We start from the raw sequence: 15,376 nt of genomic DNA, 5'->3' as shown, positions 1-15,376 counted from the left end.
GGTAGGGTGCTGTTGTCTCCCTAGGTAGGGTTTGATGTCTGTGCAAAAAAAAACAAAACAGGGTATTTTAAATCACCCACATTGAAAAAATGTTGAACAATTAGACACCCTATAACCCACACCTACACACTCATGTATCAATCTGATTGATGGATTGTGTTGTGCAGTAAGCAGGTTCAGATGTATAACTGTGGCTCCTTCCACCTTCAAAGAATAGGCAAGAGGGCCAACCATGGAGAATAGTAAGACAGTTCATTATTTCTATAACTACGCTATATTGTTTGTCCTTGTGCGTCCGTTCATGTTTTTCAGCATAAAGTCCTCTGCAGCCACTTAGTGTGGTGTGGACACCAGGTGAGGCCACACACAGATTCCTGTTGAACACTGTCACTTTAACTACCTTATTTTCTCAATAACAGTCTCTCTCCTTCACTTCATCCCTCTCTCCCCTTCTCCCTAAATCCTCTAGGTTATATCAGCTGTGTCGGTGAACGCCTCCTGCATCTGAACTGGCTACAAGAGGGCACAGCATGATCAGAGGTGAGTGGTCACTTGGTCAGGTCAACAGGAAGTATTATTAAAGAGATGCTTTACATTGAAATACAGATAGAGATGCAGTAGTCCCAGAGTTAATGATTCAAGGTCAGTTTTGCATTTCACCTCCTGATTGATGACTAACAATGTTAGAATAAAAAATAAAAACACAAGGCTTAAACATGCTCTCTCTCTTCATCCGTCTCTCATCTGCAGGTATGTTTTGATGTGAGAGGATGCCAACCCCCAGTCCCATCATCGCCACCTCACCTGCTTTTAAGATAACCTTTGGGCTGATGAGACACTATTATGTAATTGTGATGAACTGAGACAATATTTAGGTAGCACTGTGATTCATTAATCACGTGCTGCCTTCCCTGCTCCTATGTTCTTACCTCTTTCCCTTTCTGTCTTTTACACCTCTCCTTCCACCTCTGTTCATATAATTCACAACAGATGTGCATTGAAGTACAGTTTGAACTTGTATTTATAACATTTGGATAATGAGCTTTTCAATAAAGCGTTCTCTACTGGTTGAAATGAAGTGTAATGTGATGAAATACTCCACCTATCCTGTGTTTATCAGATCAATGCAGATGAAGGGCATTAGATGTTGAGATGAACCAGTGTTAGAGTATTTACATGATGCATAGGAAGTGTAGTGTACTGTTTAACATAGTTCTGTATATATGAATTAACTAGTTAAATCCTGTTTCTAGTCTATTAGTTACAATGTGTAACCATTGATGTCACAGGACCAAGATTGGTAAATACTGTTGAAGTGTATAATTGTAATACATACATGCAGACACAGCATCATTCAAAGACTGGAATTTGATACTCCTGGTATTGGATATGACTGAAAAATAATCTCAAAGACATTCATACCTGAACAGCACCTTTATTTGCCAAGGTAGAGTACATGATCAGTGAATATATTAAATGTACAGGCTACAATGTGGGGATCTCATGCATGGTAATAACTACATGTATATATGACTTGCATCCTTGGCACGACATGATATTATATTCTACTCAATCCATAGGCTTCATTAATGTCATTCAGGCTGTTTTGAAGTTGATACAACTGGCTATGATAGCTGAGGTTCATAGCTAGGTTCTGAACTAATATGTATACCAAACGTTCGGGTCCATTACACAGATCGGCTAGATAGCTAGCTACACATCCATACAGTATCCAAACCAGTACAGCCTGGTTTGCTGGTTGTTTCAGGAGTCCCTAAAACAACCAGAATGACAATTTCATACTCATGTCACAACACCCATAAAGCTAGCCAGCTAAATCAAGATTTTCTTAAATTATCTTTATGATAAAAAAAAAAGCATAATCGTTTGTCTCTACATTAACTAACATTCCTGTCAACTGTACATGTTTTTGCATGATTTTTTTTATAACGTTATAATCCCTTACATTTGCTTCCATCCTAGTATTTCAGTCCGCCATCTTTGATCCAGTTCAGGTCTGTGTGGGGGTACCCCTCTCTCCTAGTATTTCAGTCCGCCATCTTTGATCCAGTTCAGGTCTGTGTAAGGGTACCCCTCTCTCCTAGTATTTCTGTCCGCCATCTTTGAGCCAGTTCAGGTCTGTGTAGGGGTACCCCTCTCTCCTAGTATTTCAGTCCGCCATCTTAGATCCAGTTCCGTTCTGTGTAGCGGTACCACTCTCTCCTAGTATTTCAGTCCGCCATCTTAGATCCAGTTCAGTTCTGTGTAGCGGTACCCCTCTCTCCTGGTATTTCAGTCCGCCATCTTAGATCCAGTTCCGTTCTGTGTAGCGGTACCCCTCTCTCCTTGTATATCAGTCCGCCATCTTAGATCCAGTTCAGGTCTGTGTAGGGGTACCCCTCTCTCCTAGTATTTCAGTCCGCCATCTTAGATCCAGTTCAGTTCTGTGTAGCGGTACCCCCCTCTCCTTGTATTTCAGTCCGCCATCTTAGCTCCAGTTCCGTTCTGTGTAGCGGTACCACTCTCTCCTCGTATTTCAGTCCGCCATCTTAGATCCAGTTCAGTGTAGCGGTACCCCTCTCTCCTTTTATTTCTGTCCGCCATCTTTGCTGAAGAAAGTCTAACAGTCACTCGTGCAGCAGCAGCCTCCCCCGGTCCCAGTGCAGGTCTGAAGAAGTTTAAGATGCGACGAAACGTTTGACGAAAAAAACTAATCGCATAAAAAAAATATTGACTGATATTTATTTATTTAGGGGGGGATAATGAACATTAAAGGCATGGCGACGTCTCTTATTTTTACCCTTTAACTTTTTGTCTGAAAATGTAATTTACATTTTACTCAACTGCGTTACCCACTCCAGGCAGCAGAGGGCGGTCTGCGACTTGAAGGCAATGATGCTGGTGTGACGTATAATCTAGTGGACGGAATGCTTCTTTCAACAGCAGCAACAGTTAGTCAGACACCTCGGTAGCTTGTTAGACAAAATAGACGAACCAATAAAGCTCTTTAGACGCTTTAGTGGATATTAGCCACTGTGTTTTAAACCCACTTCTGTCGTCTAGTTAGTTATCCGATTTAATTTCATATTTACGGTGTTGTTGTTATTAGTCAGCTAGCAGGCTGGTTAGGTTAGCATTAGCCTAGCTAGCTAGCATTCCAGACCATGAGTTCACTAAGCTACTCTCCTCCTGATAAAGAAGAGATGGTCTGCTGGACGGAGAAAGAGGGTCTGTGGCTGAACGTTGTCGTGAAAGAGGAGGAGGAAGAGGAGGATGTCACAATACAAAAACAAGTAGAGGATGTTACAGTGAAAGAAGAGAAAGACGTTACTGTGAAAGAAGAGGAAGACGCGTTCAGAGTGAAAGAGGAGGAGGATGTTACAGTAAAAGAAGAGCAAAGAGGGGGTTTTAGTGAGGCTGGATATCTGGGCCCGGTTTCCCAAACGTATCTTAAGGCATCCAATGAATGGACCCTGATTAAGACTAGTAAGTACTGTCTTAAATACAGAGGCACAAACTCTGCAGTTGTTGGAACTGATGTGTGGTGTTAAAGGGGAAATATGCAATAGCTACATCAATATTTAGACTTTTAAATTATGAATTTATAGCCATTGATTCTTGAAGAATATAATACATGCCTCATGAGCTTAGTTCAACTGTTATACCCCATCAGGACCACAAATAAGCTTTTTTTTTACTCCAATGGTTTACATTGTTTCTAAACAACACTGTATATCCTCAACATGGTTAAAACTATAATGTTGATATCGTGGATGGTTAGTCCTTGCATCCATAGGTCTGTCTATGAATTTGAGAGTAGTTACATTTCTCCAGCCCCATCATCTTTTCCCAAAACTGTTTGAACTGCAGATTGGTTGGTTGGTTGATTGTGTTTTTTTTTTTAACATAAACAAAATGTCAGCCCTGAGACTTGGTTTGGTAAACAGCTGAGAGAAGGAGAAATGTAACCACTCTCAAATTCATAGAGAAAGCTATTGAAGCAACCGTAACCCAAAACCTAGCGACCTCGTCAAGAAGTTAAGACATCTTGGCGTAACAGTCGCTGGACCCAGGTTTGGTTTCAGCTCATGGCGAAACATGCCTAGATTCATCCATGATGTCATAATGATACATAGATTCAATTACATTAATGAATTGATTTGAAACGTTTGTTTTATACCCTTCTCAAAGTTGGTGCCTTGACGGATTTGTAAAAAACAGTTTGTCATAAAACACAATTTTTATTTATTTAAATGTAACCTTTGATTAACTAGGCAAGTCAGAAATCTTATTTACAATGACTGCCTTCCCCGGACAACGCCGGGCCTATGGGACTCCCGATCACGGCCGGTTGAGATACAGCCTGGATTCGAACCAGGGTGTCTGTAGTGACGCCTCAAGCACAGAGATGCAGTGTCTTAGACCGCTGCGCCACTCGTGAGCCCCAAAATCATTGCAAAATCATGTGCTGTCCCCAACTAAAATAAATCTTGGTCAACCAAGAGACATCTTTTTTTTTTTTACCAATCTCCCCATGTGTTTTAATAAAATCAACAATATGTACAGTGGGGAGAACAAGTATTTGATACACTGCTGATTTTGCAGGTTTTCCTACTTACAAAGCATGTAGAGGTCTGTAATTTCTATCATAGGTACACTTCAACTGTGAGAGACGTAATCTAAAACAAAAATCCATAAATTCACATTGTATGATTTTTAAGTAATTAATTTGCATTTTATTGCATGACATAAGTATTTGATCACCTACCAACCAGTAGGAATTCCGGCTCTCACAGACCTGTTAGTTTTTCTTTAAGAAGTCCTCCTGTTCTCCACTCATTACCTGTATTAACTGCACCTGTTTGAACTCGTTACCTGTATAAAAGACACCTGTTTTACCGAAGTTGACCGACTGAAAGGGAGTGTAACTTTATGACTATTGTTGGATTCGGGCTAAACTTTGAACATTGAGATATTAACGACATGATAGATCAGACGCAGAGTATATAAAGGAGTGAGATCTGAAGAAAGACAGAGTGGCTGTGGAATGTGCTGGGTGGATGGGAGGAGATCACAGGATTGCTGTAGGGGAAGCGGATGGACATCTGTGGATTAGGCGAAGGAATGATTGAGGTCAGGTCAGATCCCCTGAAAGGAGTAATAAGGGTTTAGTATCCTGTCACCCTCTTCCTGTGGAACCAGGAGATGTAAGGATTAGAGAGAAGGAGGGGTGTCCAAAGTGGGGTATATATACTTATGATGGTGAGAACATGTTTTTGTTTGAATTACAGCTGTAAAGACCCTTTGGGAAGAATTAAACTTGGTTAAGCTTCTCTAGTGTCCGTGAGTTATTTACTCTGAAAAATTAGAGCCTAACACTATAATTACTGTTCCCTGAAGGAGGGAAACAAGGTACAACACCTGTTTGGCCCCACTCCTTCCTGTGTTGGTGAAGAGCGGTATTAAATTTAAGGAATAAACCCGAGCCTCACGCTCATCACCTGCTCATCACTCCTCGCTGGAAGCGGGCTTCCAGTGAGGCGTGAATTTAATAGTATGTTGTACCTAGTTTCCTTACTTCGGGGAACAGTAGTTATAGTCATAACGTTACGCTTACCATATGATGAACTTAAATACGGGATCTTGCTGAGAGTTTTTTTCCTATTCTGAAATGCACTCGCTCCTTATGTTACACTGGGAAAACAGTTTTCATGGGCACAGGTATACTAAATAATTTCAGAATTTGCTAAATCCAATGGTTTTTAACTGAGAGTCATCTTGTAATCCAAGATGGCGTAGCAGTAAGACGTGTTTGTTGTAAATGTTATGTTTTTTTTTCGTCTTTTTTATATATATTGCAATATATTTCTCTCTTTTTCCATTTTTAAATGAAATATGCTTCCGGCAACTCGCCTCACCCAATGTGATATGGATCTGCTATTTTGTAGATCTTATAGTTAGAACCTCCATCAGCAGCTAGCCATCAGAAGCTAACCAGCTAATTAGCTACTAGCTATTTAGTCATTGTTAGCCACTGCTAGCGGTCTTGAACTTTTTAGCTCAGACACCAGCCGCTTTTAGCTTGGATAATACCTGCCAGTCTGCACAGCGCAATATCAACCCTGAGCATATCGGACTGTTTTTCTCCACTACCTCACCGTATTCCTGCCGTAAGCTCTGGACCATTACACCAGATAATCTGCCCATTCATCGCCATTTTACCTGTTGTTGTTGTCTTACCTGTTGTTTTAGCTAGCTCTCCCAATCAACACCTGTGATTGCTTTATGTCTCTCTAATGTCAATATCCCCTGTATACTGTTGTTTAGGGTAGTTATCATTGTTTTATTTTACTGCGGAGCCCCTTGTCCCACTCAACATGCCTCAGAGAACTCTTTTGTCCCACCTCCCACACATGAGCTGACCTCACCTAGCATAACTGGTGCCTCCAGAGATGCAACCAATCTTATCGTAAATCAATGCCTAGGTTTACCTTCACTGTACCCGCACCCTACCATACTGTACATTATGCCATGAATCTATCCTACCACGCCCAGAAATCTGCTCCTTTTATTCTCTGTTCACAACGCACTACAACCAGTTCTGATAGCCTTTAGCCATTCCCTCATCCTACTCCTCTGTTCCTCTGGGGATGTAGAGGTTAACCCAGGCCCTGTGTGTTCCCAGGTACTCTCAATTGTTGACTTCTGTAACCGTAGAAGCTTGGTTTCATGCATGTTAACGTCAGAAGCCTCCTCCCTAAGTTTGTTTTACTCACTGCTTTAGCACACTCTGTCAACCTTAATGTCCTTGCCATGTATGAATCCTGGCTTTGGAAGGCCACCAACAAACAAGGCCACCTGACATGTCCATCCCCAACTACAACATTTTCTGTCAAAATGAGAGGATTTGCAATCTACTGCAGAGATGGCCAGCAAAGTTCTATCATACTTTCCAGGTCTAAGCCAAAACAGTTCGAGCTTCTAATTTAAAAGATGAATCTCTCCAGAAATAAGTCTCTCACTGTTGCCGCCTGTTACAGACCCCCCTCAGCTCCCAGCTGTGCCTTGCACACCATATGTGAATTGATTGCCCCGCATCTATCTTCAGAGTTTGTTCTGTTAGGTGACCTAAACTGGGATATTCTTAACACCCCGGCCGTCCTACAATCCAAGCTAGATGCCCTCAATCTCATACAAGTTATCAAGGAACCCACCAGGTACAACCCTAAATCTGTAAACATGGGCACCCTCATAGATATTATCCTGACCAACTTGCCCTCCAAATACACCTCTGCTGTTTTCAATCAGGATCTCAGCGATCACTGCCTCATTGCCTGCATCCGTTATGGGTCCGCGGTCAAACGACCACCCCTCATCACTGTCAAACGCTCCCTAAAACAATTCTGCAAGCAGGCCTTTCTAATCGACCTGGCCCAGGTATCCTGGAAGGATATTGACCTCATCCCGTCAGAAGAGGATGCCTGGTTGTTGTTTAGAGGGTAATTTCCTTGCCACCTTAAATAAGCATGCCCCTTTCAAAAAATTTGTAACTAAGAACAGATATAGCCCTTGGTTCACTCTAGACCTGACTGCCCTCGACCAGCACAAAAACATCCCGTGGCGTACTGCACTAGCATCAAATAGTCCCCGCGATATGCACCTTTTCAGAGAAGTCAGGAACCAATACACACAGTCAGTTAGGAAAGCAAAGGCTAGCTTTTTCAAACAGAAATTTGCATCCTGTAGCACTAACTCCAAACAGTTTTGGGACAATGTATAGTCCATGGAGAATAAGAGCACCTCCTCCCAGCTGCCCACTGCACTGAGGCTAGGAAACACTGTCACCACCGATAACTCCACGATAATTGAGAATTTCAGTTAGCATTTCTCTATGGCTGGCCATGCTTTCCTCCTGGCTACCCCACCCCGACCAACAGCTCCCCACCCCCCGCAGCTACTTGCCCAAGCCTACCCACCTTCACCCAAATCCAGATATCTGATGTTCTGAAAGAGTTGCAAAACCTGGACCCGTACAGATCAGCTGGGTTAGACAATCTGGACCCTCTCTTTCTAAAATGATCTGCCGTCTGACTAGCATCACTACCCTGGACGATTCTGACTTATTATTTGGTATTTGGTACTTGGTATTTGTTGTTGTCCACATATTCTAATGTGTCTGGTTAGACTGTATATCTCACTGGTCATTCCCAAAGCCAACACCTACTTGGGCCGCCTTTCCTTCCAGTTCTCAGCTACCAATGACTGGAACGAATTGCAAAAATCGCTGAAGTTGGAGACCTATATCTCCCTCACTAACTTTAAGCATCAGCTATCTGAGCAGTTTACTGATCGCTGCAGCTGAACACAGCCCATCTGTAAATAGCCCATCCAGCTGCCTACCTCATCCCCGTGTTTTTCTTTTTTTGCTCTTGTCACACCAGTATTTCTACTTGCACATCATCATCTGCACATCTATCACTCCAGTGTTAATTTACTAAATTGTAATTACTTCGCTACTATGGCCTATTTATTGCATTTCCTCCTTACTCCATTTGCACACACTGTATATAGATTTTTCTATTGTGTTATTGACTGTATGTTTGTTTATCCCACGTGTAACTCTTGTTTTTTGTCACACTGCTTTGCTTTATCTTGGCCAGGTCACAGTTGTAAATGGGAACTTGTTCTCGACTAGCCTACCTGGTTAAATAAAGGTGAAATAAAAAATGTAATCTTAACTTTATTGACAACACCCAAATTGATACTGTCATTAACGCGGTTCTTCAATAATTACACATAATTCATAATACTGTAGGAAACATTATATTAAGCAGGACATTCAAACGAGCCTCACAATTATAATCCAAAGTAGTGTGAAATGTACTCATAAGCAACCTGGAAATGGAGTTTTCCCCCATTCACATTCAGAATACATTGTGAAAAACAAATCTTTGCTCACCATTTTTGCTCCAGGCAGATATAGTACATCCATAACTATCGGTTTCCTCATTACCAGATATACTACATCCATAACTATCGGTTTCCTCATTAGCAGGGAGGAGTTTCTGCAATCAAATTGCCCTCGTGCCGCAATTTTAGCAAACACAGAAATGTGCCTATATTGGAGACCAAAAGTCGTCTGGCACACTGCTTAGAGATTCAGCAACATGAATATCTTATTTCTACCCTACAATCATTGATGTCACTACTAATGTGAAAACAAGACAAAATATGACTTCTTGCTCATTTTAAGACAATTGTCAAATAATTTTGACATTCAGACATCAATTGTTGTATAACATCATGGCTACGCTGTTGGCATCACCTTTTACAATGGATTACCGCTGTTGTGAGCCTTTAATCATCTGTCTGACTTTGTTGTTCACACAGGAGAGAGAAGTGACTATCGTGGATCCTCTGGGGAGCCTCAACAACCTCATGATGCTGACGAGGCAGAGAAGAGTCTCTCCAGATCAGAACACCTCAATAAACACCTGCAGAGATCCACAGGGAAGAGAACTCACTGCTGCTCTGACTGTGGGAAGAGATTCACCTCATCAGGCATTAACATTCATCAGGGAACACACACAGGAGAGAAAAGTTATAGCTGTGTTCAATGTGGGAAGAGTTTTGGTCAATCTTCCCAGCTGACTCACCAGGGAACACACACAGGAGAGAAACCTTACAGCTGTGTTCAATGTGGGAAGAGTTTTGGTCGATCTTGCCATCTGACTCAACACCAGAGAACACACACAGGAGAGAAACCGTATAGCTGTGTTCAATGTGGGAAGAGTTTTGGTCAATCTTTCCATCTGACTCAACACCAGAGAACACACACAGGAGAGAAACCTTATAGCTGTGGTCAATGTGGGAAGAGTTTTGGTAGATCTGGAGTGCTGATAGTACACCAGAGAACACACACAGGAGAGAAACCTTATAGCTGTGTTCAATGTGGGAAGTGTTTTGGTCAATCTTTCCATCTGACTCAACACCAGAGAACACACACAGGAGAGAAATCGTATAGCTGTGGTCAATGTGGGAAGAGTTTTGGTGGATCTGGAGTTTTGACAGTACACCAGAGAACACACACAGGGGAGAAACCTTACAGCTGTGATCAATGTGGGAAGAGTTTTGCTACATCTAGCACTCTGACTCTACACCAAAGAATACACACAGGAGAGAAACCTTATAGCTGTGATCAATGTGGGAAGAGTTTTGTTCAATCTGGCCATCTGGTATCACACCAGAGAACACACACAGGAGAGAAACCTTTTAGCTGTGATCAGTGTGACAAGAGATACTTTGATGAAAGATCTCTGATCAAACATCAGAAAATACATGCAGTTATTTCGTGATATCAATTAAAAAATGTCACAATGTAGAATGTTTTAACATTATAGTAGGAGTATTTTAAGGAATTTCACAATGTAGAAACCTAAACGTTTGCCCCATACAATATATTTCAGCGTGATATGGATATTAGCCTTGGGAAAAATCCAGGCTCTGAATTGAAAAAGTACTATTTATGCGATTTAACAAAAAGTGACTAACACAAAAAGAGCTGTGTTACACTTACCACGTTGGTGACCCACTTGAATCAATATGCAACACTTCAAAATGTAGCTCGCTGTTTTCTACAAATTGTCCTCTAACCAGTGATGTACACATTATTACCAGATTCCGTGTGGTTTTTGAGCTGTTAGTTGTAACAGGACGTGCAACCTCATCTCCCTCCTCTCGGCACAATTGATTTCAACATGATATTGATGAGTGATGACAAATAAGTGTTGCGTTCCTTTGTTTAGCGACCCTTAAATTTAAATGCATCACTCCAAAATGTAGCTGACTGTCTTCTGCAGGTTGTCCTCTAACCAGTGTGTTTTCCATGTTTTTTTCTAGTTGTTAGTTTCAACAGCACGAACAACCTGATTTTCCCCCTAATTGATATCAGTGATTTATTGCTACTTGTCAAAACAACGGCGTTCCTGGTGCTTGTTTAAAAAAAGTTATATGATTATTGTGGTGGACGTTTGTGTATATAGCACATGTTATGTTTAGGTTTTCAATTTATCCCAAACTGTTTCTGCACATTGGTTATTGATTTATTTATTGATTTGGACATTGGGATATCCCACCTAGCAAAATGTAATTGAAAAGACGTTGAAAATAAGACTATGCAACCAAATACTTTATTTATTTTTTTACATTTCATGAAATATTTAGTAATGATAATTATTCATGCAACCAACTGACAATTTTTTGGTACAATTATATTGACATTGTTGCCCTGCTTAAAGAATATCAGGGTTAATTCTCATATGTGCCAAACCAAATGTACTAGAGCATGACATTGGGGACTGGGTCCCGATCCAACAACATACCTTATCTATTGAACCCTGAAAAGAGAGAAGTTCTGCAGTGAGGTGTAAAGTTACTACGGATATTGCAGGAGTTTCCCCTTGAAATAAAACATCTCTGTGGTAAGGACAACTTGGTTGCTGTTTGTCTCAAGGGTGGGCAGTGGAAAAGTTTTGTGTTTTGCATTTAGCCAGTGCGTTGCCATTTATTTTGACTGCACATTTTTCCGTATTGGAGATGAGTTTTGTTTGGGCTCGTTCCAAGGGGACGAGAGTTCCCGACGCTAGTGAGTTTTTTAGGAAGACAACAGTTCTAGACACTAGTAAGTTTTAGGGTTTTTTTTTTCTTGTTTTTAATTTTTCACAGCCAGTGTTTATATTGGTGAAGTTGGAGCATTGTAGTTGATTATAATGTGAAATGGAAGTGGTTTTCTGTTGGTGGTAAGCATTCTCTTAAGGGGGAAGGTGTTTTTGTTTTTCCATTTATGGGCAGATTTAGTGGGTGTCTTCTATGTCCCAGTTGTTGTTACTAGTCAACTTTGAGTGGACACTGAGAGCAAAACTGAAACATTATGTTATAATACTTTTATTATATCAAATGGTTGTTTTATGCAACAGAATAGAGGGTTCTTATAACTATTGTGTCTACTGAGGATGGGCCTCTGGGAGAAACACTGACAGGAGATTTACAATGTCTTTTGGGTGATAAAACCTAAAGAGACCACATTCCAGAGCATGAGTTAATGTTTCTGTTCTATATGGTACCAGGGAGAGATGACCTCAGGGTTAGACCCTGGACTCTACACAAATAGTACTCTTTTTACAGCAGATACTGTCTGCTGAGAAGCAAATCTTAATATTGTGACCCATTTTATACTTCTCTTGTTTGTCATGTAGATTGAAAGGGGTGTGTCTTGGCTGTAAAAGACCTATGAATCATCTGGGGGTGATTCGTCGACCAGCCATCATTATCGTAGAGCACTCAATTGATTCACTTTATATGTGTGCGTTGTCTTGACCTGCTCCCTTATTATTAAGCAAATAAAGATTTAGTTCAAGTATAACTCTGACTTGAGTGATACATTGGTCACCTCATTTGATATCAAAGAAATCAACAACCACGTTTGGCGATGGGGACGTGAATCTTGACTTGGTGACTGACGACCTGGCTAAATGGTGCACGAGAGATCCCTCTAACTTGGGATCTCAGGGAGACCACACTTCGGGAACGGAGCAGATGAACCCACCTTTGATCTGAGTGGATACCACAACTCAAACCTAGTTTTTTAAAAAAGAAAGAGGTGAGTGAAACACGCAATGTGTAGTTTTTAGAAAAGCCTCATAGGCTCTGAGTGTGTATTCCTGTGTGGAGGTGTAAACAGGGCCCAGTCAGGAGGCTCTGAGGGTGAGTCAGCTATCTGTGTGAACTGGATGAAAACTAGAATCTGTGTTTACTAGTTACCATTTATGATATAGTAGAAGATAGGATGGTGCACCTGTAATTGTTTTAAATCTGGAACCCATTTTAGAAGTATTGAAAGATGTAAATGTATGAGTTACATTATCCTAGAAACTAACCATGAGATAGAAATGTGAAAATATTCCTGCAGGTTAAAATATTGTTGAAAAACAACTAACTGATTAGGTATGTTAGGGAATAGCATTGTGTGACTGTGATATGAGAGTTGTGTGACTGATATGAGAGCTCGGAGCTCTATAGTTCCTCACAGATCTATAGTTCCTCACAGATCTATAGTTCCTCACGGAGATCTATAGTTCCTCACGGAGATCTATAGTTCCTCACGGAGATCTATAGTTCCTCACGGAGATCTATAGTTCCTCCTAGAGATCTATAGTTCCTCCTAGAGATCCATAGTTCCTCCTAGAGATCCATAGTTCCTCACAGAGATCTATAGTTCCATAGTTCCTCACAGAGATCTGTAGTTCCTCACAGATATCTGTAGTTCCTCACAGAGATCTGTAGTTCCTCACATAGATCCGTAGTTCCTCCTAGAGATCCGTAGTTCCTCCTAGAGATCCATCCGTAGTTCCTCCTAGAGATCCATCCGTAGTTCCTCCTAGAGATCCATCCGTAGTTCCTCCTAGAGATCCATCCGTAGTTCCTCCTAGAGATCCATCCGTAGTTCCTCCTAGAGATCCATCCGTAGTTCCTCCTAGAGATCCATCCAGATCCATCCGTAGTTCCTCCTAGAGATCCATCCGTAGTTCCTCCTAGAGATCCATCCGTAGTTCCTCCTAGAGATCCATCCGTAGTTCCTCCTAGAGATCCATCCGTAGTTCCTCCTGGAGATCCATCCGTAGTTCCTCCTGGAGATCCATCCGTAGTTCCTCCTGGAGATCCATCCGTAGTTCCTCCTGGAGATCCATCCGTAGTTCCTCCTGGAGATCCATCCGTAGTTCCTCCTGGAGATCCATCCGTAGTTCCTCCTAGAGATCCATCCAGATCCATCCGTTGTTCCTCCTAGAGATCCATCCGTAGTTCCTCCTGGAGATCCATCCGTAGTTCCTCCTGGAGATCCATCCGTAGTTCCTCCTGGAGATCCATCCGTAGTTCCTCCTGGAGATCCATCCGTAGTTCCTCCTGGAGATCCATACGTAGTTCCTCCTGGAGATCCATCCGTAGTTCCTCCTGGAGATCCATCCGTAGTTCCTCCTAGAGATCCATCCGTAGTTCCTCCTGGAGATCCATCCGTAGTTCCTCCTGGAGATCCATCCGTAGTTCCTCCTGGAGATCCATCCGTAGTTCCTCCTGGAGATCCATCCGTAGTTCCTCCTGGAGATCCGTAGTTCCTCCTGGAGATCCATCCGTAGTTCCTCCTGGAGATCCGTAGTTCCTCACGGAGATCTATAGTTCCATAGTTCCTCCTAGAGATCTGTAGTTCCTCCTAGAGATCCGTAGTTCCTCCTAGAGATCCATAGTTCGCAACGGAGATCTCTATAGTTCCCAATGGAGATCTCTATAGTTTCCAACGGAGATCTCTATAGTTCCTCACGGAGATCTCTATAGTTCCTCACGGGGAGATCTATAGTACCATAGTTCCTCACGGAGATCTATAGTACCATAGTTCCTTCTAGAGATCCATAGTTCCCCACGGAGATCTCTATAGTTCCTCACGGAGATCTCTATAATTCCTCACGGAGATCTCTGTAGTTCCTCACCGAGATCTCTATAGTTCCTCACGGAGATCTCTATAGTTCCTCACCGAGATCTATAGTTCCATAGTTCCTCACGGAGATCTATAGTTCCTCACGGATCGATAGTTCCATAGTTCCTCACAGAGATCTATAGCTCCTCACAGATCTATAATTCCTCCTAGAGATCCATATTTCCTCCTAGAGATCCCTATAGTTCCTCCTAGAGATCTCTATAGTTCCTCCTAGAGATCTCTATAGTTCCTCCTAGAGATCTCTATAGTTCCTCACAGAGATCTCTATAGTTCCTCACAGAGATCTCTATAGTTCCTCACAGAGATCTCTATAGTTCCTCACGGAGATCTCTATAGTTCCTCACAGAGAAATATGCCTAGTCAGATGATTGATATGTGGATAATAAGCTTTGATAAAACGTTATCTTGGGGTTCCGTTCCTTCACTGCCATCATAGAAGATTGCGGGATGGTAGTTTAGAAAGCAGCGGAAAGTCTATAGTTCCTGGGAGGCTTGATTTTTGCCGTGGTCTGTGGGAGGTTAGAGAACCATTGACGATCCGGTCATTGTCCGGGAAACAAAAGCATATTTTTTTTTGTTTCCGCTGGGAGTATGTTTGGAGAGCTGCTTCGTAGCTATGGACTGTCCTTGAAAAAGCAAATGGAATGTTTTTCGTGAGAACCTAAGAATTTCTTACGTTTTATATGGATTCTGTGAATATATGATAAATTGTATGTGTGTATAATCGATTACTAGAGAATTGATCAAGTAATACTGGGAATATAATTAGATACAATTTTAACAACCCATATGTAGATGAATGTAGGTCTTGAGTTGGTATCTTTAATGGAT

At 41.7% G+C, this 15,376-nt stretch overlaps 1 protein-coding gene across 1 annotated transcript; it reads left to right on the top strand.

Moving 5' to 3' along the window:
- Positions 1-2,793: 2,793 nt before the first annotated feature.
- On the top strand, positions 2,794-13,756 carry LOC118938249 (zinc finger protein 180-like). The gene is made up of 2 exons (XM_036940696.1): positions 2,794-3,486; positions 9,391-13,756. The coding sequence occupies exons 1-2, from the start codon at positions 3,165-3,167 to the stop codon at positions 10,353-10,355; spliced, it is 1,287 nt and encodes a 428-aa protein (XP_036796591.1). The 5' UTR covers positions 2,794-3,164; the 3' UTR covers positions 10,356-13,756.
- The last annotated feature ends 1,620 nt before the right edge of the window (positions 13,757-15,376 follow it).

This window comes from Oncorhynchus mykiss, chromosome 13 (assembly GCF_013265735.2).
Source record: "Oncorhynchus mykiss isolate Arlee chromosome 13, USDA_OmykA_1.1, whole genome shotgun sequence".
Classification (NCBI taxonomy): Eukaryota; Metazoa; Chordata; class Actinopteri; order Salmoniformes; family Salmonidae; genus Oncorhynchus; species Oncorhynchus mykiss.
Note: the sequence above shows the minus strand (reverse complement) of the source record. Positions and strands in the feature narration are given on the sequence as shown.